This window comes from Apus apus, chromosome 17, assembly GCF_020740795.1.
Source record: "Apus apus isolate bApuApu2 chromosome 17, bApuApu2.pri.cur, whole genome shotgun sequence".
Taxonomy (NCBI): Eukaryota; Metazoa; Chordata; class Aves; order Apodiformes; family Apodidae; genus Apus; species Apus apus.
Window position 1 is genome coordinate 7,847,325 of NC_067298.1, and position 26,037 is coordinate 7,873,361.

The following is a 26,037-nucleotide window of genomic DNA, read 5'->3' on the forward strand; positions in this document are numbered from 1 at the left end:
CAGGTTCCTGAAATTCAGTAGGTGTTGGGGGTTAGGCTTTGGTGTTTTAACATCCTGAATAACTACAGTTCTCTATCCAAATATCCTGTGGTCTGGGCTGAACCTCCTCTTGGTCCCTGGCTGACCATGCCACGGAAGCCACATACTGTAGCTGGTCACTGCCTGCACACCACACCTCTGCAATGCTCCTGGAAGCAAACACAACACACCAGAAAGTGAGGGACATCTGCTGGAGATAAAACCACTAATTCGGTAGGTCGCTCCTAACAGCTTTTCACCTACATTTAAGGGAGATTTTCATAGGCACCTAAAGGATTTGGGCACACAAATCCACCACCAGCAGGGCTCATGCTGCTAAGCAACAAAGACATCTGAAGATATCCTTTGGAGAGCACACTAGTCTCATTAGTCAATGATGTAACTTCTGTTACAAAACTGGTGCTGGCTTCACTGCTAGCCTTTTGCAAGAGGATTTTGGTTCCCCAGCTTATCCTTAGTAACAAGCGCCCTGGTTCTAGGAAGGAAAGCAGCATTGCCAGGCTCACTGCTGGCATCAGGCACACCATCAACAGGAGGAGGATGCCTGGTGTGAAAACAAGCAAGCAGACACCCAGCTCAGTAACAAAATGTCAGCCTGCTACAAAATACTGCCCCAATAGGGATTCAAAACTCTTTTTCAAAGAAACTGCTGCTTCTCCTAGAGGTTGGACTTGCATGACCAAGCTACCTGCCACATGAGCTCAGCACCCACAGCACAGCTGCTCTGAAGATGCCTCACCTCAAAATGCCTTGTGCTGAAGCTTCACCTCTAAAACCCAACACTCAGCAGCCTGGGGGTGTTCAACCCCAGGCACAGAGTTACCACTCTGCTACTGCTTGTGCCACAGCGGGGAGCCCCAGCCCCCCAGCACTGCTGTAACACATTAAACCCATCTGAACACTTCCAGGTAGCCACCAGTGAACATCACAGGTGCCCTGTGGACATCCCCTTTCCAGTGACAGTGCTTAGTGAATGTAGCCAGATAAATGATGACAATGGAAAGCAAAACATTTTAAAGTAGTGGAGGAATGACAGTGAGCAGCCTCCAGCTGCCCATGCAGGCTGCTCAGCCCTGGAGGGAAGGCACGAAGGTGACAGTGTCCACATCCCAGAGCTGCCGAGTGTCCGCCTTCCCGGCCTGGTCATTCTTTTGTTAACTATTTTTAGCTTTAATCTTATGACACCTATTGATGGGAAAGCAATTAGTGAGCAGAGACTAACATCCTGCATTCCTCTAAAAATAGCAGAGCATGGAGAAAAGATTTAGTCAAGCACATGATGTGAACATGACAGCCTTAACCTCCAGGGAAATCACATGGCTAAATAGACCAGACCTAAATAAAGGATTGCATTGGTGACTCCAAGAGGTTTCCAAACAACTGGCAGGGCCCTAAGCCTAGGGGACATTTAAGCAAGAAGCTTAAAAGAAAAGCCTCAAAACAAAACTTTAGTATCTTCTCTTTAACTTGCTCATTCCAGCCCTGACACACACACATTTCCCTGAACTTACTATGGCACCTGCGTGATTTAAACAATTCACAGATCAGCTCAGTCACCGGCTCTGAAAACCATGGCAGAAATGGTTTATGATCCACCCCAGCCATGGCCCTGAGCCCCAGGAGCACATTGCTCCAGCCAGGGCCCAGAACTGCTGCTTTGCAAACCCCCTGTCAGCCTGTTGCAGGGTTGACACTTCAAACTAGGCAAAAACTACTTAATTAAAACAAAACGGTTTTAACACACATTAAATGGAACCATCCTGTCTGTCAGCTAACATGGATCTGGAATTTAGGCAACTTTTTACAATTTTGGAAAATGATGCTAACTAACTGTTTTAAAGAGTCTTTGAAGGATTCAGTTTTCACACTGTAACTCAATAGAGACAGCAAAGGTTGCAAAAACCAGGTTCAGATACTCAAGCTTCCTTTGAAAGGACTTCATTCCTTACCTAGAACTGGAAGAGAACAATACCATTTCTTACCATAAACACAAATAATTAAGTGGGATGTGGGGAAGCCAGAAATGGAAGAGACCTGCTTCTTCAACTGTTTTTGTTAACAAAAAGAAAAAAATGTATTTTCTTTGTGCATTCCTTGCTGCTGTTGAGCTTAAACCAATACAACATGAAGAAGTGCACCCTATAATAAACCCTTACATTAATTACTGCACATAACTGAATTATTTTTAGATGCACATAATATTGTGTTAGAAAAAAACAATCTAAAAGTAATGAGACTGTACTCAAAGTACCTGTTGCATCCTAGACATCCTCTGGAAAGATCCATCTTCAAAACTAAAACACAAGTTATCATTGCTTCATTTAGACTTGGCACACTTGCTGCACTTCTAAAACCTAAAGGCACAGAAAACATAGCACCAAGTGCTTTTAAAAACATTTTCTTCAGGAAGACAAAGAAATCACATCTCAGCTACTGCAGCAAACATTACTGGAAAAACACTATTGTGACTCCTGGGAGGAATCAGCCTGGAGAGCTGCAATTACAGGGAGGGCAAGAAAAAGGGGAAAAAAAAAAAAAGGCTATTTGACATATTTGTTTTTCAGACAGAAACATATTTTTAATTCAGCTTGTCTATGTTTAATGCAATTATACTCCTATAGGGATAGGAGAAAAATTATGTATATGTTATATATTTGAAAAAAAAAGCCCAAAAAAGCGGGTCTATATTGGTGTAACAAAATTAATCCAGAACAGCAAAAGGGAAAGTAGCAAGTTCCCAATATTGACCAAAATTTACAAAGAAACACACTTTTTTTTTTCCATACCACTAATTGAATATTTTTTACTGACATCTTTCCTGCTATTTTTATTTAATGAGCCAATTAAGCAAGCATGAGGGTCATTAGGTTCAGCTCTGGATCTCTTGTGTCAAGACTGACAACAGTGTCAGCCCTTTACTCTGCTACATAAGGGTTAGAGGGGCAAAAATAAACCCAACCACCAAGAATACAACAGCTTCCAAATTGCACAAAATGTTTATTGTTAGTCTATTACATTCAATATCATATTGACTAGAATACAGTAAGTCAAAATATTTTTGGCGAATTGAAATTTTTTAAAAACCATTTCAAACACTCCAAAAAGCAACGCCATGAAAAATTAACTTAGAATTAAAACAAACATATTCAAGCAATAGTTTCACTTTTGATTACAGAAAAGCTTTACATGTACTTCAGTGGTTTTAACAGTACTGCATTTTAACAAAATATACGAACTCACAAAAAGTGGAAAATATTAAAATAGACACAATGTTAAAAAACTGAGGCATCCAGATGTGTGAGACTGTTGTACTAGGAATTACCTGCCCAGATGTTCCTTATGTTCTCTTCTGGGGCAGTTAACTAGTCTGCTGTCATGGTGTTTCTCTAATCACCTGCTAACACCACAAAGCAATTCCTTTTCAATGCCTTGAATTTAAAGTTTGTCCCTCTTGTAAATTCCATATACAAATGTATATATTCTAAAATATGCAACCCACTGGCAAATCTAGGTGCAATATTAAATGGTACCTCAAAAAACTTCCCCATCCTGCTACTTACTGATTGCAGACAGGCAATATCCAGAACAAAATCTGAAAAAGGCAACATGTTTTGGTTTTGTTTTTTAAATACTGACATGAAAAAAATGAGTAAATTAGAAAAAGGATAAAGTCAATCTTAATATAAGACATTCATTGTATAGTGGGACAGGATACAATTATCGGACAAACAGTATTACAATGACTCTTCTACATCTGGTCATTTAATGCACGTGTTCTACAGTCATGACTTGCTACCACACTTGGTTTTCCTGTACAAGACAACAGCAACACAATGAAAGATCAGTTTTACTCTAACTGACCAGAATGACAAGTGACACCCTGTCTGGTTATTCAAGCTCTCCTCCCTGAAAAGCTGTGCTTGTGAAGAACCAGTGACCACGAGCTCCACGTGGGCAGTAATTGTTCTGTAGCTGGATTTCCCAAGAGAACATCACCAGCAAAAGCTGGTGGGAAAATTATTCTGCTGGACAATTTAAACCCCTCTGAAAATCCACACCTTAATATTACAGCACCAATAGGCATTTACACACTGAAATGACTGACTCTGGTTTGGATAGGGGGATATTCCACCTTCCTTAATACTGCCAACCCTTGGTAAGTCAGCTTGCATCCAAGCTGCTACCTGACTGGGCAGCATGGAGTAAGATTTGGAATCTTGAGGAGAAAAAAATCATCAACTATTCCTTTTAAAGCACTTCATTTCCATGGTGAATAAAGCCAAATTAAGGTGCTGCTTAAGTGGTAGCAGAGTGATGAGCAGAATACCATCATATTAAAACTCAGCAGAATCACATTTACATTTTAGTTTGTAAAAGTGGTTATTACAATAACACCTGTAATACAAGCTTTGAAAGAGGTACAATGTTTGCTTGTCAGCACAGTATGTGGAATGTAACCATTTCTTGCAAGATTTTGCAACATGAGTAACTGCATAGATGACAGTTGTGTGTTTTCAGTTAATAAATGTACTCCTTAAAGTTTACAAAAAACACAGAAAGTTTTATATAAAAGTCACATTATACCAAGATAATGGGTGATAAAAGTAGATTATCTGTGGTTCATGTTTAATAAATGACTAGTGGAAAGGTGATAGAAACCAATTTCAAACCAAGAGTTACATTTTTGCTATTGCACTGACTTCACCACTGGATTCACTAATTTAGAAAAATTCACATAGTTAAAAATTGTAAAATGAAACTAGAATACAAAATTTATTTGTAAACATCAGGTAGCCAGCTCTACTAACATGGAATGGACCCTTGGTACTGCAGTACAGTATCTTGGTTACTCACAGCACTTGCCATATGTTGGGCAGTTGCAGGACACATAGAATGTCAGTTCACAGTAACTGTGTTCAGAGAACTACCAAAGTCAGTGCAGTTTTTCTGTGCAATTCTCCAATTTCCCCAAATTCCTTAAGTCAAATAATACTGTTACAGAGGCCAAGTGCAGATATTTTTTTCATATATAGATATATCATAAGTGACGAATTATGTCTGCAGGACTTCTGTAAAGGTACTTCCAAATGGCATAGTAATGAACAGCAGCTGCTGTGGCCACAAAGACGTGCCAGATGGCATGGGCAAAGGGAATGACACCGTCACTCTTGAAGAACACCACACCCAGGCAATATATCAGGCCTCCCCAGGCCACCTCCTGAAGTCCTTCGGTGTTGCTCTGTCAATTAACAACGATAAATCAGGTATGGAGCATAAAGGAAGGAAAGAGGCTTTCATGTACAGAACACAAAGTGCTTTCCCCAAGAAAAGAAACCAGGCTGTCAACTCAGAAGGTCTCGGATATGACAGATGGGCAAGTCAGAAGCCCAGAATATTTATATTGCACTTTGGGAAATATATAATATTTACATAATGTCTCTGTAGAAGTAATAGTGAGATGACTCAAGAATCAAGACAAGTTTGATGTTTTGCTTCATGCTCAGTAGCAGAGCAGACAAACTGGGAAAAAAAGAAAACCACAGCACTGTAAGTGTGAGTTTAATGCAACTCCTACCATCTGGACCAAGCACCCAGCAAGGTTTTGGGACACGTGGAACAGTTAAGGACTGTAGCCCACATCACCTTGTAGAGGTGTCAGATTTGTATTAGCTGTAGAGAGGCCAAGTTATTTAAAATATGTAACTGTAAATAAATAATAGTCAAAGTTTTGAGGTGGACAAGATGGAGTAGGATGCTTTTTTATAAAACCCCACCAGCTGCTGAGAGGTCAAGTATCCCAGTTACAGTGCATCAAATCGATGCACTTCTCAACTTTTCAGGTTCCCCTACTTCACTGATACAAGGGAGGCTCTAGTAAGAGACACCTTCTAGCTTTGTTGCCCTTAAGTAATTTTGAAAGGGGCAAGGGGGTCCATTTAGTTCCCCCATCTTGGCCCAGAACACAGAATCAGTTGATCAGATTTTCCAGAGAGCTCTTATATACACCAAGAAAAAGGACAGCATGGTATCATAAGTCCATTCCACTTTCCTCCAGAAAAAGCTTCTTTCCCAATTTGTAAGTGGTGAGTGGGCATAAAATAAGTTCATAAATAGCAAAATCCAGAAACATTCCTTGACAGGCTATGGTACTTCACATCTTTGTAATTTTTACTAAAATGCAAGTAATTGAATCATTACATCCAACATCCATTCAGAAGTGAGGGTCTTCAGAAGTGAAGTCTGGAATCTAAGCTTTTTATCTAGACCCTACAGCCCAGATTCAACAAAACAAGGTAACATTTCATTGAATGTGAACTATGAACCCAAAACATAACTGACTATATGTTCTTATACAGAGGAGATTTGCAAGTATGGTGGACTAAAATTAACATCTTTTCAGAAGAAAGAGAGCTGCACTGGAAGTTAAGCTAGTTATAAAAGGAAAGTCTGTGTGTTTGTAACGTTAACAGTCACATTCCTTACCATGGATGTCACTACCAGAGCAGGAGAAAATCCCATTGCTAAATAGAAAAAGAGTTCAACGATCTTATACCTAAAAAGGAACGATTTGAGTCATTTAAGGAGGTGCACAAGAGTGTGAACATTATTTCAAGACTAAAGAAAATATTTTTAATTTTATGTTAGCATTGGTTCATTAAACTATTTTTAAAAATTTCTATGCAGATAGATAACCTATGCTTTATGACAAAAATAAAGCTATTATTTATCTCTGCATGCTACAGTAGCAGACAATACTTTCCTCTCCAATTAGTGCCTAGATGCATTTATTTGCATTAAGTACTCGTGAGAATAAAACAGAGAGAAAACTTATATTTTCTTATTTGACAAGAATCTCAGCAGCTCATCTCCAAAAGAAAAAAATGTTGGTTCTTGCTCCCTGAGTATATGTAATGAAAATAGGTTCAATAATTCAGACCTGAAATTCAAGGACTCCCAGCTCCAATAAAATCAAGAAGGTAGCAGGAGTCAACAGGCATCAGAATACCAAAACATGCAATGTTGCACTATCACCTACACACAATGCTACAGAAATGAGGGGCATCCAAAACCCATCATTTCAACTGGTTTCTTATTTTATCCACTTTCACCCCTGCTTTCTTGTAGCAAAATTTAGAATTTTAGAAGTGGATTCTTCCCTCCCATCAGTTTAAGAAAAGGCAATAATATAACCTAAATCTTGTTATGAGAGAGTGAATACAATTATCTTTTGACAAGATGCAAGTCCTCATCATCTATTTCCACTCTTTCAACTTCTTCTTTCAGTTTGTGAAAGGCTGGATAGAAACACTTGGAAAGCCTCCACCTTTTAATTTCCGTTTAAAGTTAAATGCAAATAATCATTCTTACTTTTCATGGTAGAGAAATACATAAATGGTTCCTCCAGCAGCCATCAGCCAGATGAACCAGCGCATGTGAGATGCCAGAGGTCCAAGCTCACGTAGATTTAACCTGGAGGTACAAAGATTTCAGGAGACAAAAGCGATGAATTAATGGACCACAGTGACAAAAAAGTAGTAGGGCTTGATAAAATAAATATTCATAGCTAGAATTTAGGCATGATGGGGGAGGAGACACTTGGCCATTCTACACATAGAGAAGCAGAAAGTGTGTTTGTGTTGATGTGAGCGACACAAACTGGGGCACGTGGAATGTAAATTAATTACTTTCTGCTGTTTTCTGATATTACTTTCTGTTCAGAAAATCCCAGAAGATTACATTATGTTGCACTTCACAATGCAGAATGTGGTGAATTGTTTCTAAGGAGATACCTACAGATTTTGGTGGTGTTTATCAGAGGTTGATAAACATTGGAAAAAGCTTTGACTCTGAAGCTGAGCTTTAGATTTCTTACCATGGTGCATATGATGCTGCAATAAAGACATAGATCATCATCCTGTCACACATGTGAAAGCAATGCTCCATTGTCCTAGGAAGAGAAAGAACAAGTTACCAAGATAGATTTTTGGAAGGACTTTTGTATCATCCTGGTTTCCTGACACACTTTGGAATTACTTTGGGGAAAATACCATCAGCTTCATGAACCTCTTAAAACCACGTGGGAGACTGTCCAGCTGACTTCAGCTGCAGGAGGTCGATTGTTAAGACACATAGGAGATGAGCACTCTTCCATTTCTCTCCCCATCTCCACCCCATCATGCATCTTGCTCACTGGCAAGGAGGCAGAAAGCTGTCACATCAACTCTGCCTCATGCAGAAATTGTAAGTCTTTAGTGACTACTTGTTACATATAATTTATGGCTCAGAATAATAGAGAAGTAATAATGAGGAAAACAACAACAACAAACACTAAACAACTGAAAAAAAGGGGGGGGACACAGGGATTAAAAAGAATTAAAGAAAATCTCATTTTAGTTCTGCTATTTCGGCTTTGCTCCCAAGGAGGCTTTCTGCTTGTAAGCTGTGTATTGTATTATAAAATTGTCTTGGAAAGCTCCATGTTCCTCAGATTACATAGATGGTCCTAGACAGCTGCCTCATTTCTGCAATGGGATTATTTCCCGATACAAGTAGATTAGGTTTTTCTCATTCAACTTCCGGATTAAGAGGCACTAGGGCCTAGAAAAATACACATTTTCCTTGCAACAAAGCAGCAGAGATTAAAGTCTGTTTGTATAGGATCTTGGCTCACTGCTTCTTCTAACAGATCCAAGGGTGTTTTTGTTTTTTTTTTCACGATTCAGTACAAGGTACCACTCCAGCCTTCTGTAAAGTAATGGTTTTGACCAAGCAACACAATGGAGAAACATCACAGAACATGAAAAGAAAACATCTTGCAGTGATACCTTAAGTGACTCTTTTTCCAGGAAACGATATGAAACACTGTGGAGACAATGAAGAGTGCACAGAGCCCCATGCCATACATCCATGCTGTTATCTTTTCCCATCGATCATCAGAAAGCCGGTGGAGAAGGGCACTACCCACAATTGCAGGGACAATGAGGAACTAAGAAAACAAAAGGCCTTTGTTAAGTCTTCACTGGCAGCTACAACCCTCAGCCTAGCAACAGCAGGGCAGATAATACTGCACTGTGTCATGTACGACCACATGTATGACATTTTGATGGCATGCTTCTAATAGCCAGCTTTTCACCCAGGTGCGTGTTGACACACAAGCATCAAGACTTCAACAATGTTTCAGACATTTAGGTTACGCCCCTCTGAGATACATTAATCCCACATGGTATCAGGCTAGGTTACTAGCTCCTCTAGTCATGACACAAAACCAGACAAACAAAAGAGTTTGCTAAGCCTTCATACTGGTTTTATTTTGGCATTGTGCTTTGTGCTTTAAAAAAGTTCTGGTCCTACTCTAGGCTTCTAAACCACCTCCTGTGCACAGAGGCAGGGCACAAGACAGACTAAAGTTAACTTCAATCCCAGATGAAAAATAATAATAAAAAAAAGCATTCAGAAGTCTCGAGTCCAGTAAAAAATAAGAGAATTCACCAAAGGCTTTGCAGAACGTGGATTTTAGAGATCAAAAGTAAATTAGCTGCAATCTTATTCTATTAATAGATTCATTATGATGCACAAAGATTCTGTTCTTTCCATAGAGCGTGTTGAAGTCGGTTTTCCTTACTCCTTCCTTAACCCCCTCTCAAGCAGCTTTAATGCAGATCTTCCAAAACAACCACTGTTAATTAGATCATCATGATGGAATTAGCATGCTCACATGAAGTACCTAAGAAATGGGCTGCAGGCTTCATATACATTTAAAATGCCACTCCTTTCCAGAATAAATTACATCATCTACCCTTGTCTCATTCAGAAGAAAACAAACTCGAGGGGGCAGGAAGGAAGCAAAAAAACCCCAAAAGCATGTCCAACAAGTATTTAAAGAAAAGAACCTGCTGGTTCAGACATTTCTATGCCATCTCCTTCCACTCTGAGGGCATATCTTTGTCAGTCTACTAAATTAAGATCTCCAAACCCTCTACAGTGTGTCTTAAGATGTTAATTTGTTCACCTGAATTGTAAATAAGCTTCATACGTTAAATGCTTTGTAGTTTAACCCAAGTCTCACATGCTAAACAATAAAGCTAAGAACAAGTAGTGGTTAAACAGATCTGGCAGCTCTACTTTGCATGACAGGTTTGATGGCTTAGAGAGCAAAGTTCTGGTCTAGCCTGCACAGTCTCTGTCCTTTCCTGCTTATGGACTACGAGAAACGGAGGCAATGATAGAAGATGCAGAGTAAGTTGCAGGGGTCTGAAAAGCAGTTGGTTTATCCAGAGAGTTAAGCCACTCCTAGAAAAGCAGCTTTTACTTCTAGCTTTTTAAGTACATCAACTGCAGCTTGATTAAGATTATATTTTCTTCCATTTTGCAAAATTTAGTACATTTAGGCCAAAAGCTGTAGAGCCATGGCCATGCAAAGCGCAGCATTCCCATGTCCACAGCATTTGGACCAGAGGTACAAACACTTTCCAAGTTCTGAAATGAGACTATGGAAGCTGACCTCATGTACTTTAAGGCCAAAAATAGTCTGTCAGTCTGGCTTCTTATTTAGCACAAACCACAAATTTCCACATACATACCCTGGACAGCCCCCAAATTCAGGGAAGGCTAAAGTGTTTCTGTCCTCAGGAGATCAGTCCCTCCTGCTTTCCACACAAGGCATACAATCTAAAGTGGGGCTGAAGCCCCTGAGACAGCAAGGAACTGATTAGAAGTGGCAGTTGTGTTATTCTGCAGGAGGCAGGAAGATGCTAAGATCCAGAAATAGTGGTTTACTGGATTTCTTTAAGCTGTGCACTCATGCTGCATCCACATTCATCATTTCCCTTTCCAATTTCTGGTATAAACTTCAGTTTTGACTAAACTGGATGGAGAACTGAAAGGTTTTGGAGAGATACCAGGTAAAATAGCAAATCCCTACTAAATTCCTACTAAAAGTTTGGCCATAAGCTGCCTAGAGATTCTGCCTGGAGCTCTGACTGAGACCATTTTATAGGACGGAAGACTTTTTTGGAAACTAGATTTAGATATTACACACAACCTGCCCTTCTTACATAGACTTCCCAGCTTTTTACTAGTCTACTAAAATAAATACTTCTCAAGTTAAGCTATGACATGTAATGCTTAAATGGAGCAACACAGAGTTTGCTGCCTATTACTTTTCCCAGTAATTATTGTATATAAAGTTACAGGGCTAAAACAAATAAGCAATTACCTTATCACCTCTTTCTTTGCACCTTCAAAATGAAGAATACAGCTACAAGTGAGTACATGGATGAGGAGCTGAATTAAGCTCTTTTCTGCCTTGTCCTGACTCTGAAGAACGATCCTATTTCTCACAGGGAACAGCACTATACTGACATGAGAGGGATTTATTGTTTTTTCTAAGTATTCTATTTGGAAACACTTTCCCTCTGTGGCTGATTTGCATCATGGGAACAGTTTGACGAAAGAAGAGATATTTTATTACCCTCTTTCTGACCAAAAATAGCTAGATTAAAGACAAAATCCAGCAATGATAGCTTGCTGTTCCAGCCAACTGGATAAAAGTTCTTAAGATACTAATGTTATACCAGATTAACATATGGTACAATGGACTTCATTATATCTAACATCCATCTTAAAGAAATACAACATTCTGGTCAAAAATACAAAGCAGATTTTCCAAAATTAATTTGAAAAAATGGTGTCTAGCACAAGAACAGCATTTTAATCTTCAGAACAGAGAAGCAACCAATCAGTCCTTTAAAAGAAGGTGTATTTACCAAAAAAGTAGTCAAAGAATCAGAACTAATAGAATGAATGTGGTTGTGCTGTGTCATTTTACAGCAATGACACAGCATTCCTTAGTTGCCAACACTCCTAATAATAAAACCTGCTAAAAGTCACAAAATTAATATAATCAAACTCATCAACTTAATTTACTATGAACAAAACCAGAACTGTGATGCTCCAATGTACTAATTTTAGCACCTTCATTAATACTTGCTAAATCAGAAAGGGGGCTGCTAGAGAGATTTACAGAACAAGGGAGCTGGCAACAGTTTCATTAAGTTTTCTAGAGAAATGCTAGAACAAAATGACAGCACAAAGTTACGCACCCCTTATTTTAAGAATAGTCCCTCCTTTTAAGGCAGTTGGAAGAAACTTTTAGAGCAGGGCAAAGCAAGCTGGGCCTAAATTGAGGTTTTAATACAACAGAGCATAGATTTTGTCTGATAAACTTCTTGAACACTAGAAAGTTTCACAGTGAAAGAGTCATCTCCCTTAGATTTCACTTGGCCTTACAGCTCAGTCTTACGACTCTTGCTTTGCTTATACACTGCTTCCTTCCTGCTCTTCTAAACACACAGAGCAGTTGTTTCTGTTTCTGTATTCAACTGCTTAGCTGCCCTTCCTGTCTCCTAGTGTCTAAAGATAAGTCACTGCTTCATTTAAAGCTTCATAAAAAAAAATAATAATCAAGATGCCTTAAACAGTCTTGTTAGAAATTTGAAGGTATTTTACCATGCTACACGCTTAGCTTTTAAGTATTGAATCAAAAGCTATGCATGAGATTCTGTATCCCCATTTATCAATTGTTTTGTGGGTTGTGGGCTTTTTTTGTTGTTTGTTTTTTTTAATCAGCTGCCAACACTGACTACTGTGCATTTTTAAGGCAAAAAAACAGACAGGACACCTGTTGAGAAGTACAGCCATGCCAATAAAATACAAGTTGACTACTTTCTGAATTATGAATCAATATTTGAAAGCACATATGTAGGACCATTGCTAAACTCTGTTTTGTAGAAACTGTATCAATGTCTAATTGAAAACTCGCACTGTAACCCCACAAAGACTCAACCACTTGGCCTTCTAACACTTGGTAAAACAGAATGTAACACAGAGGAGGAGAAAGCATCTCCCCCAGCTTTTTCTCTGTAATCCACTGTGCTTTCCCAGAATAGATTCTCATTTCAAGGCATTAAATTTTGACTAAAAGTTATTTATTGCATAAATGTTAACACTGCAGACTCCCAACTTCTTAACAGATCATGCTAAGTTTTAACACCTAGTTTGTTCAGCAAGTACTTAGACAGCTTCACCAGAAACTGAAGTACACCAGAAAACACTGATATGACACCTTGGCTGTAACCTACTGCAGGAATATGGCATGCCTGTTTTTCAACAAGATGAAGGCTAGAATCACTAAGGAGTAAGCAATTTCTGCCAGATATTTTGAAATCTAACTTTCTGGCCAGAGTAAACAGGATTTGTACAAGGATTAGGAGATAAACTACATGTTTGTGCTAACTAACAGAATGTTGCTTCATTCTCTAGACAAACGAGCATATATTTACATAATGCTGTACATGAGACTCTTAGGTTAAAAAGACGTAAGCTTCAGTAAGCTTTTCCGTACATAAACCAAGGTGATTCTGTTTTTACCAGCAACACAGAGCTGTATGCTGGTTATTTATATTAACACAGAGGAAGGTTCTTTAAGAACAGAGCTCTTTCTAGAGCTGGAGTCCCATGCACTACCTTCAGCATTCATATTTGTAGCTCACTCAGACACACTGGAGATAAGAGACTGAGAACAAAGTCAAACATACTTCAGATGTTTGGAGTTAAACAAGGATTAAGGAGAAGCACAAGCTGCTTTTATTAAAGGGCAAATGCTATCTTAAAAAACAAACAAACACATTTTTAAGTCCTTTTCAAAGTGCCAGACAGCAAATTAAACATCCCAATTACTAAAAAAAAAAAAAAAAAAAAAAAGGGACTTCTTTCCTTATTCTATGTATATTGTATATTTAAATCTAGTCTGAAAATTAGGACAGACTGGCATTTTAGTAGGGCTGCCTGCATTGTTAGTCTGTGCTTCGTAAGAAAAGATTTCTTGAAGAATCAATTAATAGATATTAAGTATCAGAGCTAAGCCATTCCAGCTCTCCTAGCTAATAGTGACATAGCCTTATGAAACCTTCCACTTCTAACATGCACAAACCTCTCTCCTACTTCCAGAATACAATTTGCACAACACTATTGCAAGCACAGTACTGGGAAATCTGCCTTGCAAGACTAACTAGTACAGGCCTATGTTCCCTTCACCATAGTCATCCTTTGACTGGCACAGAGGAAAAATATCCAAAGACATGTAATTTACTCTGTTGAACATGAACCTTATGAAGCATCTGGAGCTCTTAGACATTCAAAATATGGATTATTGATCACCAGCCATCTAGTTAGTGTTCCATTTTCTGAACTGCTAGAGCTGAAGCGTATATAACAGAGCCAGAGGGGGTGTAAATATGAATACACTTGGGCTAAGGTAACCATTTAGCCATCCAAACCCACAAGAATTTACAAAAAAAAAAAAAAAAAAAAAAAAAAAAAGAAGGAAAAGTACTTACTGCATGTGTGTAGCAGTTAGCAGCATGTTCATAGCAAGTGGGCTTGTAGCGGCTGTTGGCTGGAGCTGGGTGGTTCATGAACCTGTTGAATAATTAAGAAATGTTTTGAGGAAAGTTAATAAACCACCTCTTTGGAGAGTCATGAAGGAACACCTCTAACCTAGTACTGTTACAAATTATAAGTATGGACATGTTAAAAGTAACTATTACTTAAACTGTAAATTCTCCCAGGTAAGTTCTCTTAACAGAAACATAGGTTAAATAGATTTCTGTGATTAAGACCTGTCTGTCTGTAACTAAGACCCAGCCTACACAGGGATGAGAAGAGACCCTCATGGTTAACTCTAAAGAGAAAGAATTTCAAGAGGCTCACCACAGATGTTGCACCTTTGTCTCCAAGAACTTCCAACTACTACCTAACAAACAGTCACACCAAACACTCTATGCAAGTCAAACCAAGTATGATGAAACTTGAGAAAGTTTGGAAAAACTTGCCAATACAAATGCTGCATTTAACCATCCTACAAAACCAAACACTTGAGTTGTTTCTGTGAAACTACACTATTGAAATCTGTGTATAAAAATCTGTAGAAGACAGCACACATTTATATGCAACCAGTCAGAACAGTTTTTAACCATTCCAGCTGCAGTACCGTGTATGTGATCCCAGCATCATCCAAGTGAATCTCTTCCTCTTTACTCCAGACTATGATAAAGCTATGCAATGACAATTAGTCAGGTATCCAATAAGCCAGAAACAGGTTCACAACAAGTACAGAACGTGCCTGTATGTGCAGAACTGAGAGCAGCTTTTTTAGATTCATATAAAGAGCTTGTCAGAAAAACTTCAGTCCTCCCTTAAGTCCCTCCCAGTTCAAGTCAAAGCCAGTGCTGTTTTTATGACACCCATAAAATACTGGCTGATCTCAAACAAGGGAAAAACAACCAACCAACCAAAAACCTCAAAGCAGAATCTTATTGTTTGAATAAGCAGTTCCAGATTTCTGGGATATAAAACACATTCTTTACAATTCACTTAAAAAAAAAAAAAAAAAAATCAGTCAAGAATTTTTTTTCTAAACCGATAGATGAAAATTTAACAATTTTGATAAATGAACACAGTGTCATGACCTCTCTCCAAATTGTGACAATTCCAAAAAACAGTTTCAACTATTACTCATCCAAAGACTAAGAAAAACATAAATTTCATTCACAGCTACTGAGTATAAGCATTTTTTAGCAAGTGAATAAACTCACAGAAGAGAATGTATTGTTAAAAAAAGGGTACTTGTTTTGTCAGTGGTGATTAACACCTTGCTCTCATCTCCAGGGGGGTTATGACATGTTAGTCACGTTCACAGAACATTTGGAAGATTATTTTGTTGCCCAGTGTGTACAGGTCTTCAACAGTAGCTGCAGAACACCTCAGAATCCTTTACAGAAGGAACATCCAGCTTTCTCAGTTCTGCTTTCAAGTTAGGAAAACATTTGAAAATAAAAGCATCTGTTCGCTCAGTCAAGTGACCAGTATTAGACTGTCCTCACCCGACTCCATAAATCCAAAGTCATGGGAACCTTTCACTGATTACATCCAGAATATTATTACATTTCTCCAAAGGTCACGGTGGTATCTTGGAAGTCTCACCAGAAGTAGGAACTAACTAAAAATCTCAACAAAACTAGAGAACCCAAAGGAATAAGCTTATCCTCAGCATTAGTTGTAAAATTTCTGTTGTTCCAAATTTCTATGATGATATGTTCCTCATCTAAAAATCTATAAATAATTGAAAGTAGCCTGCTAATGGGACCTTCTATTATCCATTAGATAATTACTTTAATTTTTTTTTCTTTTAATTTATTTAGTAGAAAAGATACATGATATTTCTAAAGCAGTCACAACAGAGCCTTGGGTAATGTTAGATTTTAGACAGAATTGTGAACAAACACTTCAGAAAAGTCCATTTATTACCAGGACCTCTTACTCTCACTAATTTAAAGGCAGTGTTATTATCAGGAAAATAGGACATAAAGGCAATGACAAAGCTGTCCTTTCTCTGTTATCCACACAAAGGGTTGGGGTTTTTTTCCCTCCTTGTTTGTGCCAGCACAGGAATGATGTAAATATTTGTTCATCTGTGTGGGAACTTTAGGCTGGCAAAACAGACAAGCATCAGGTTTCAGAAAACTTCACACATAAAAAACTATTTCAGACATGTTGTTTGTTTGTTTGTTAAATTAATACCTCAAATACAATTATTTAATTTAGAACAACAACAAAAACTGTTAGTAACACAGCTGTTGAACAGAAAGCTTTACTGGGCTCCCATAACAACTGAAACTTGCTTCTCTTCCACCAGAGAGAGTTCTAGCAGAACATCACCACTGGCAATCCTCTACCTTCACCCCATGTTTACACTAACCCCACCACCCCTGGTGCATTTTGGCAGGACATTAAGAGTTGGACTTCTACCTTTAAAAAAAGGCTCCCAACATCCCCAGTCCCCAGCTCTGCTGTGCCTTTGACACATCTGCATCCTCCTTTCTGCAAGGCATCAGCTGCAACAGGCTGCGAGACCAGACAGCAAACACTGCAGCACATTTGCTCAGGTCACCAAAGCTTCAGTTACTTCCCTGTTGGTTTTTATAATGCTATTGATAAATGTTATCAGGAACAGCATTAGAGGAAGAATCATTTAAAAAGTGGTTGAACAGGGCAATAATTCCAGCCAATGCAATTCCTGAGTTCGTTTCATTTCCAGTTTGATAGCCCTCATTTAATGCCTTAAGAATCAGACCTGAGATGTGAAAATAGCTGATTTTTCCTCCACTGAAGTATTCACCAAAAAACAGAAAAAATAATTTTGACACACACTGTTAAAAATGTCAGTCAAATACTCCTGTAGTTATGTATACATGTGATGCTGCAATGTAAAAGCAGAAGAATTTGGTTGTTGATTTCCTCAGACTATAGGCAAAAATTGTTTTGTTCTTTCTTAAAGATAAATAAATAAATAAAACCTCCACCATCCTCAACAACAGATGCTTTTTGTTTTCTGCCACATGAACACTGCAATACAGGGACATTGTTTTTCCTTCTATCTACAGGTCAATTTTGCCTCCTCTGAAAAAGACAATAGTGAGGAACATAATCTCACCGTCCTAAAGTGGAAGCTTCATATAAAGCATTTGGGTGCTGTTTAGTCCTTAATGAGGGCTCTCTATAAAACAACCATTAAGGTTATTATCAAAGGCAGGACAGTCTGATAAGGTTCCACTAAACTGAACTGCAATTTACAGGAAAGATCCTTAAGTGAAGCCTTTTGATTCTCCAACAGATCTCTAGTGTATTCTTTGATAGGAACTCTAGCGAAACTGGAGTCATTCAATGAGGAAAGGGGAACATTATCTCACAAGAACACATAAATACTTCTCCATTTAAGATACTGACAATCCTCCAGTATAATTTTTTTTAATGATCAGACTAATAACTACCTGCAACCAGCCACAAAAGCAGAACACTTTTGGTGCACTGAACTGAGTTATGAGTCCATTTTCAGGACTTAAATTCATCAAGAACTACTTGAGGCCAAGGAAATCCAAGCTTCATAATTTCACAGCATGCAAACGAATTTTCTTGGTTTACCATATTCCCAATATAAATGGAAAAGGGGTATTGAGAAACACATATAACAACTTAAAACAAGAGAGAAGAAATTCATACCCCTCCATTTACACTGCTTGAAACTGGAATATTTAAAATGTTAAACATATGGACTCATAATTCTCTCTAAGAGGCCCTGGGCTGAAGTTCCGGTTCGTGTCCAAGCAATAAATGCTGTATGTTTCACAGTGATCCCAGAATTAAGGAACCATATTATCTGGGAGGAAGAAAATCTGAGGGTTCTTAATGCTTTGTCTTTGCATGCAAACCCAGCTTAGAAAAATAAATTACAAAATCCCCAATCTATTGCACATATTTGTATGGCATCTGTCTGGTATCACAGCAAGCTAATATCCAGAACTGCAGAAGAGAAAAGCACCTTCCAAATCCTGCCTTATTCTCAGTTCCCATCTGCTGAATGAATTATTCTTTGAAGCATGAAGTAAAATGTCATTAAAAACAGCAAACACTGATAATAGCCTCAAAGATCTGGATTTTTTAGACTTTTCAGGAAGTACATTTCCTTTATTCAACTCAAAAGGCCTCATACTTCCTTTTACCAGCTTAAAAGCACATTACCCCTTTTTGTACATTTTTATCCTGTGCTCTCCAGCAGCAGGAGAGGCCATTTAGACCTAATAAGCCATAAATAACAGCATATGAGAAACTGCAACAAGGTGGGGATAACTCTACAGAAACAGCAGTACTGTACTTTAAATGGGGTTACATATTTAGATAGAAGCATTTTTTACGTTCTCTAGGCTCTTTTGTTTCTGAGAGGAAAAATACACAAAAAAGTCAGGAGCAGGTTAAAATAGATCAGCACTGCATTTTCATGATGACCATTTAGACATGATTTTGAAGAGAAATAAATAAGTTTATAAAAACCTTGATTTCTTTGACCAATTTGGCAGTATTTTATCTTTATTAATTCAGTCCATTTGTTTCAAAGCAGAGCCGTATTCCTCTGGACTAGGCACCTTCCTTCCTGGATTAGAAAATAGCTAGTTGTGGTTTGTAACTGTTCACACAATCTTTACTATCACTGAACAACTGAGTCACAGAATTCATTCATATCAGTACAGAAGCAGACCACTTATTTGGAAACATCAGTGAAATCGCACGCTGTGTAAAGGTTCACGTACTTACAGTACAACAATAGAGATAAAATTAAATCTGCAAAAATTGGAGAACCCATCAAAAACTGTGGTATCATACAGAGATTAGGCCACAAAAAAAGTGCCTGTGCATCCCACTGACCTCCCAAAAGACTCCTTAACATTCTGTCAAGTATAAAAGGCAAAACTGCAAGTCAAGAGTGGGGAGCAAGCAGTCACATCAGCCAGCCTAACAGCCTGCTGTGGGCGAGCGCAGGGACCAGATCTGACCACATTCATCTTTTTCTCTCTTTCAATCTTATCTCCCTTTTAGAATTTAGGCTTTGGTTTCCTGAGCAAGCTGGTGGGAGCAGAGCAGGGCAGCCCTGCAGCAGCGTACCTGCTGAGGGAAACCACGGCAGAAACTGCTCTTACCTGGCAGACAGGCTGTCACTCAACAGTTACCGGCCTTGCATCTGGACTGGGCGCAATGACATACCTGGAGCCCACACACAGACATGCTTACACAAGAACCTCGACCGCAGTTACCCAACCGACCCCCCGCGAATACGAGCAGCATCTTCAACCCGCCCCGAGAGGCCAGAACAAAGAGACCCGCGCTCCGCTGCGGGGCAGGAGCCCGGGCCGGGGCCGCCCCCCCCGGGGCAGCCCGCGACGCGGCTCCGCAGCCACAGGTCGGGGCCGTGACACACGGCCGGATGCGTGAACCTTCACCCATTTAAACGAGGGGAAGAACTAAATAAATAAGGCTAAACCAGACAGGCAGAGCTCCCCATCACAGCCCGGCGGGACGGCTCTGCTCTCCCCGCCCGGCACCGGCGCTGCCGCGGGCCCTTGGCCAGCGGGGCCGCGCGGGGACAAAACGAAATCGGGATGAGAAAACCTCGGGTACCTCCACCCCAGCCCCGCAGCCCTCACACGACCCCGAGCCCCGCCGCGGCCACCGGAGCCCCCGGCCTGCCCGCCCGGCCGTGAGGGAGCGCGGGAGCGGCCGGGAGGTCCCGGCCCTCGCGGGGGAGCAGGCGGGCGGGGGCACCGGGGGTCCCCGGGGGAACCGAGCGCTCTCACCTCCTGAACCTCTCCTGAAGCCGCTGCATGGGCCCGGGCCGCCCGCCCCGGCCGGGCGGCGGGCAGGGGGTCGGGACGGGAGGCTGCGGGCGGCTCCTGAGGCGGCGAGGGCCGGAGTGCGGACCCTCATTGGAGTGCGAGTCGCGAGCGGCCGCTTTAACCGGCCTCCCGGCTCCTCTCAGCCCTCCCGGCCCGCGCTTCCCTCCGCCCCGGCCCGCCCACAGCGCCGGGCCCGCCCCTGCCGCGGCAACGGCGGGAGGGCGGGATGGCGGGGATGGCGGCGGGGGCTGGCCTGGGGGGGCTGGCCCGGCGGGGATGGCCTGGGGGGGGCTGGCCTGGGGGGGCTGGTCTGGGGGGGCTGGCCTGGGGGGGCTGGCCTGGCGGGGATGGCCTGGGGGGGCTGGCCTGGGGGGGCTGGCCTGGGGGGGCTGGCCTGGGGGGGCTGGCCTGGGGGGAGCTGGCCTGGAGGGGCTGGCCTGGAGGGGCTGGCCTGGAGGGGCTGGCCTGGGGGGGCTGGCCTGGCCGGAGGGTCCCGCCGCGGCGGCCCAGGCCGAGCTCGGCTTCCAGGGTCGGCCTGAAACCAACAAGAGCGGTGGCAACGCCGGGGGCTGAGGGCTCCCCCAGGGAGCTGAAGCTCATCCCCTGCAGCCCTGGGATTTAACAGCACCGAGGGACAGGAGATAGCGGTTGAATTGCCATTATCTCACCACACTTTACCCAAATGAACTGGTAGCAGACAACTTCGAGATGTCAACGTGCCTGATTTTTAAGCTCTAGAAGCGGGAAGAGCCCTCACACATGGGATACACGTAGGTGGGCCTGGGCTGCAGCGCAGGCCTGCCTGGGGTCCCGCACAGCACCCCTGAACGCTCTGAAAGCCTTGGCTCTGCTGGTGCATAAAGATGCACGTGGAATCATTTACTCCCCCCTAAATCAAGGTTACAGTGCCTAGACTGCTCATGATAACCCAGCTATCTTCCTAGTTCTCCCAGCTGTAAACCATAATCTAACCAACTCAAACCAAACTTTTCCAAACAAGGGTTATTTTACATGAGTGAAGAGATTGTCAATCACGTTTCCATAAGATGAATGTAGTGTTTCCTTCTATAGTACAAATCATGGCATGAATATTAAGTTCAATTCAGTTCTGTCTTCTAATCTAAGATCTTGTTTACAATGGGATTTTGAACAGTTCAGCTCTCAACAAAAGCAATTAGTATAGGTACACGAAAGCAAACCAGCAGTTTAGACAAATAGACTCTATCCAGCATCAACATCTTTTATGGTAGGGCTGAGAGAGATGAGATCTGTTTACTGCTGCTGCTGCCATGGTTTGCAAGTCACCTCCCCAGCTGAACATGCCACCTCTGCCAGGTCACCACCTTTACCACAGGCAGCAGAAGGAAGTGTGAGCATCATTCTGACTTGGCTGGCTGTCAGTCTAAATCTGACTTTTCACCATTCTCAGTCCCTTTTACTAACACTTCTTCCATGCCAGGAGTGAACAAATGATGAGGTAGTAACAGCTTCATAAACTGCCATGGCAAAACTTGCCCCTCATTTTCTCCAGTTTCAGGATGGTATAAGCTCTTCTGGTACAAACTGCAGATTTTGGTCTCCCAACAGGGGCTTGCTGCGAGGATGGCTGGGGCTGGGCCAAGAGACCACTGCAGACCACAGGTTGCTCAACTTTGCTCAAGGCAGGGGGAGAGTTGTTGCTGGAAAGGAAAGCTCCTGAGATGCAGAGCCAAGCTGGTTCCTTGAAAATACTTCCATTAATCTCCGTGAGGTATCACTGTTAATAGGCTGGGACAATCTGTCATCTGATTTAGCAGTGTCAGTGCCGATAAAGTTTCATATTGCTTATGTTATCTCTTAACCCAAAAAGAGCGAAGTTTGAGGACACCACTGAAGAACACAGCCACACACACACAGCTGCATTTGGAGAGCTGAAGCTCCAGTAGTAACCCAATAGTATGGCTTTATTTTGAGGTAGAACTTGTGGTTGTGCAGCTGCCTTCCTACTCCAGCAAACGTCACAGAACATTTTTCTCCTCATAATTTTCAAAGCCTTATTTTCCACCTTTGTTCTGTGGTCACAGATCTCACAAATTATGAGATCTTTAAAACAACTGGCAGCTTTCTGTTGCTGGAGCATCAGGGATTCACAGATTCAAGATGCAGTTTAAAAATTAAAAAATCACCATTTCAAACTTTGTTTTTTTTGAATGAAAATAAAAACATGCAAATCATGAAGCCTGACTGAGAGGAACCAGCTTAAGACAACCACCAACCATCATGACAGCAGAGAAAAGACCAGAAGATTTTGAACTCACTGTCTGTGTCTCTTAAGGACACCACTAAATTACTCAGCATAGATGTTGTTAAAGCAGTCCTGAGCAATAAACATATTTTTAGTACTAGTGACTCTTGTTGAACTCATCTCTGTAATTGCTTTTTATGATCTAATGAGTCAGAATGCCTTAAAAAAATCACAGCAAAAGAAACCCCGTATTACTGACCAAGGAACTTAAACCTAAATCCTAAAAATTGGCTTTAAGCATAGAAAATGGAGGAAGCAAAACAGTTATTAGTTTGATTACTCTTATTTACAAAGTATGAAAGAAAAAAAAAACACTTCAAATAGTCAATGTCCCTTTGATCAAAAAATGTTCTTAAGACTAGAAATAAGTCATAGTGAGCTCAGCCAGAAATGTATTTTAATAAATTTTCCTTATTGAATGCATCCCTGTGGTGAGGCACTACCACATGGTGCATTTGGAAGAAGGACCAATATACTGAAAAATGAACAGCCAAGGGCTTGTTAATAAGAAATTTAATCAATTACTTTTTCCTTGGGCAAAGAGAATTTAGTTCTGCCCAGGGCAGTGAGGTATTTGTAAGACAGATTGTCCCAAACGAACCAGGCAATCCCAGTTTGATACCTATTAGACACCCATTTGACACCTAATGGAAGGTGTTTGCACAGCAAATCTGTTAGTAATTGCAACTCCTGACAGTTTTAGCAGTGAAGTCAATGAGTATGTGACCTCTGTGGTTTGCCCTTATTATTTCCAGGACAGATTTTACTCATGGAGAATTTCATGCTGGTCCCTCAGAGGCCCTAGCTACACATCCAGGGGTGGAGAATTTTGTTCTCCTGGACTGTTTCTGAGCATTACATTGACACTCACAGACACAGCAATTTCTGACTCAGATATCAAATGCTTTTGTAGAATTATGCAAATAGGGAGAGAAAAGTGGGGTCTGTCGTTTTATCATAGAATCATTCTGGTTGGAAAAGACCTATAGGATCATTAAGTCCAACCATTTTGCATTGCAAATTCGTCTTGGGTTCCCAATTCTATGAAAGGAATAGGCAGGACTTGCTGAAACCTCCCTTTCCCCCACTCAAGATGAAATTTTAAGTGCCATGTGAGATGTCAGCAGTGAGTGACATTATATCAGGAGGTTATATTAACAAAACTAAACATCTCACACATCTCTAGCCGTTTGGCACAGACAAGTTCTTACTATAAGCCCGTACAAGAACTAGTCTTCTGATTTGTTAAACAGATAAGAGAGAAGCAAACATTTGTGAGCAGCTCTGCAGTTGCCAAAAGGGATCTATGGGTGACAAGACATCACCCATGTTCCCAGGTACTCACATGCTGGAGTGGCCAGTGCTGGCAGGCTGGCTCTGGAGGCAGCAGGGCCACAGGCACAGGGAGCCCCGAGCTGGAGCAGCGACTGGGCAACCAGGCGGGCAGCACCGCGGAACGAGTCTGACTGGGGAAACTCCTCTCCACTCCCAGGCTACGTGGGAGAATAAATCAAGCATTTCTGGTAAATAAGGGTGGAGGAAAATATCCTTCCCTCTTCCTTGGACTTAATAACAAACAGAGTCTGAGGATTTCATCTTCCTCTCATAGGGATATACGTGGTAATGGAGGGAGGTGATTGTTTCATGAGGGTTTGATTGAGAAGCTTTAGGGGTAAAGCTCAATTCCTTCCTTAGATTTAGAGAACAGATTCTAAAGTGTGGCTGTAACTGAGTGCTTACTTTAAAAAAGATCCTGGCTGGTAAAACAACTTCCTGATGCAACTTTGGAAGGAAATTGTGTTTCCTCTCTAGGTTTCTAATATGAAGACCAGTTTTGCAATGATGTGGACTGTAAGGCCAGGACAGCGGGAGGTTTCAGGTGAGCCCAGGATAAAGTGCAGAGTGTGAGCTGTGGGGAGCTCTGGAGGGAAGCACAAGGCTGTGCTCCCTCCTAGCATGTCCTCAGACACAGCTCTGTGGAACAGATCCAGGGGTCAAATCAACCCAGAGCTTCAGAGAAGGGCTTGAGCTTTCTTAACGTGCCTGAGGATTCATGGGGCTGGCCCAGGACAAGGCTCCTGCAAGCAGCATGGACACAGGGCTTTTTCTTTTTTGTCTTGCTGCAAACTGACCCAGATTTCTGGTTTATCTGACAGCCTTTTTTGAGCATAGCGTGAAGGAGAAGCATTCCTTACTGAAATGCATGTCAATAGTCTTGTGAAATGAACACTTCTCCCTCCCTGAGCCTTCCCCTGGTCTAATTAGTAAGGTCATCCACTGAAGGCAGCCTTATAAATAGATTTCCAAACACTAATGGAATTATTTCTGGCCTGGGCAACTTTTCTAGGGCGACACAGGTAGCTAAGAAGGACAGACTCCTTGACATATGCATCCACCTGAGGTGCAAATGTTGAAACACAAACATCTACCTGATGTTTTAGTGCTCCTGTTGCTAGCCCTAAACCTGGAACAGGATTATACTGTTACCTGGTGATATAATAGAGAAGACTTACTGCAAGTTAAGTGATTTTAGAGGGACATGCCTTGTATTAGATTAGGCTAGATAATGAAAATTAAAATTCTGCTGAAGGTTTCTCTTTTGTCAGTATTATTCAGACAAGTGTATCTTTGTGGCCACAAACCCACAAAATTTTCTGGGGACAATAAACAGTTACCTTGGGGAATAATACAAAAGATCTCCAAGTCAATGGGAATCTTTACAATCAGAGCAATTAATGGGAAATGAGTAGTGTAGCTACACACTGTCAGAAGAGAGAGATGTTTTAAAATTGACTACTTAAATAATCTGTGAACTGAGCCCTTGAACCTCTTTGAAAGCAATGGCTGAATTATTAACAATTTTAAATTTTGTGTGAGTCTGGAATTTTATAAAGCAGCACTTGTCAGTCTCTGAACTGGCCTTGGACCAGCTGCAGACATTCCAAGTCATCAGATGAATCAACTCTTTTAACGACTTCAGAGAAGCTTTACTTCAAAAAATGCAGAAATGGCCTCTTTTCAGATATTGATTCTGTAGCATTTCCTTTGGGAACCTTTAGTCACAAAGGTATCAAAATTCAAGACTTGTTTTGAAATAACAAATGTCAGGGGGCTTTGGCTTTTAGTCATTGTACCATAAAGATGATGAGCAGCAACCAGCTCATCAACCTGCTGGTTGTGGCTGAGTGGCTCACAGCTCTTGGAATACTTACCAGTTCCTCCAACAGAAACCAATTTGTAATTTAAGCTAACAGGCAAGTGGGAGTTCATTCAAAGGCCACATAAAGGTCAAATTCACTCCTAAAGAGAATTTCATACATAAGGCCCAATCAGGACAACCTGACCCAGGAGCTAAGCAGCTGCATTGTCTTCAGATTCCATTTGGACCCTACTGTCAAGAACCCCTGAAAAAGCAAGGTTCAGTTTCTTCAG

General features: G+C 41.1%; 1 protein-coding gene across 3 annotated transcripts; it reads right to left on the bottom strand.

Moving 5' to 3' along the window:
• Positions 1 to 3,016: 3,016 nt before the first annotated feature.
• MMD (monocyte to macrophage differentiation associated) lies at positions 3,017 to 20,483 on the bottom strand. Of its 3 annotated transcripts, none has more exons than XM_051635213.1 (7): positions 20,283 to 20,483; positions 14,436 to 14,517; positions 8,865 to 9,025; positions 7,913 to 7,987; positions 7,408 to 7,509; positions 6,523 to 6,592; positions 3,017 to 5,278 (listed from the first exon to the last, which is right to left on the bottom strand). In XM_051635213.1, exons 1-7 carry the CDS (start codon positions 20,309 to 20,311, stop codon positions 5,078 to 5,080), a joined length of 720 nt encoding a protein of 239 aa, XP_051491173.1. In that variant the 5' UTR covers positions 20,312 to 20,483; the 3' UTR covers positions 3,017 to 5,077. The 3 variants fall into 3 exon arrangements, with proteins under 3 accessions (XP_051491173.1, XP_051491174.1, XP_051491175.1); XM_051635214.1 differs by lacking the exon at positions 20,283 to 20,483 and adding an exon at positions 19,629 to 19,777; XM_051635215.1 differs by lacking the exon at positions 20,283 to 20,483 and adding an exon at positions 14,809 to 14,831.
• Positions 20,484 to 26,037: the final 5,554 nt, after the last annotated feature.

What these genes read in the sequence shown, in the direction of transcription:
- MMD (XM_051635213.1), bottom strand. Translation starts at nt 20,311, where the DNA reads ATGCAGCGGCTTCAGGAGAGGTTCAGGAG. An exon ending in TGGAAAAAGAGTCACTTAAG is followed by an intron (nt 7,988 to 8,864) that starts GTATCACTGCAA and finishes TTCTCTTCCTAG; the next exon opens with GACAATGGAGCATTGCTTTC. An exon ending in GCAGCATCATATGCACCATG is followed by an intron (nt 7,510 to 7,912) that starts GTAAGAAATCTA and finishes TTGTACCTCCAG; the next exon opens with GTTAAATCTACGTGAGCTTG.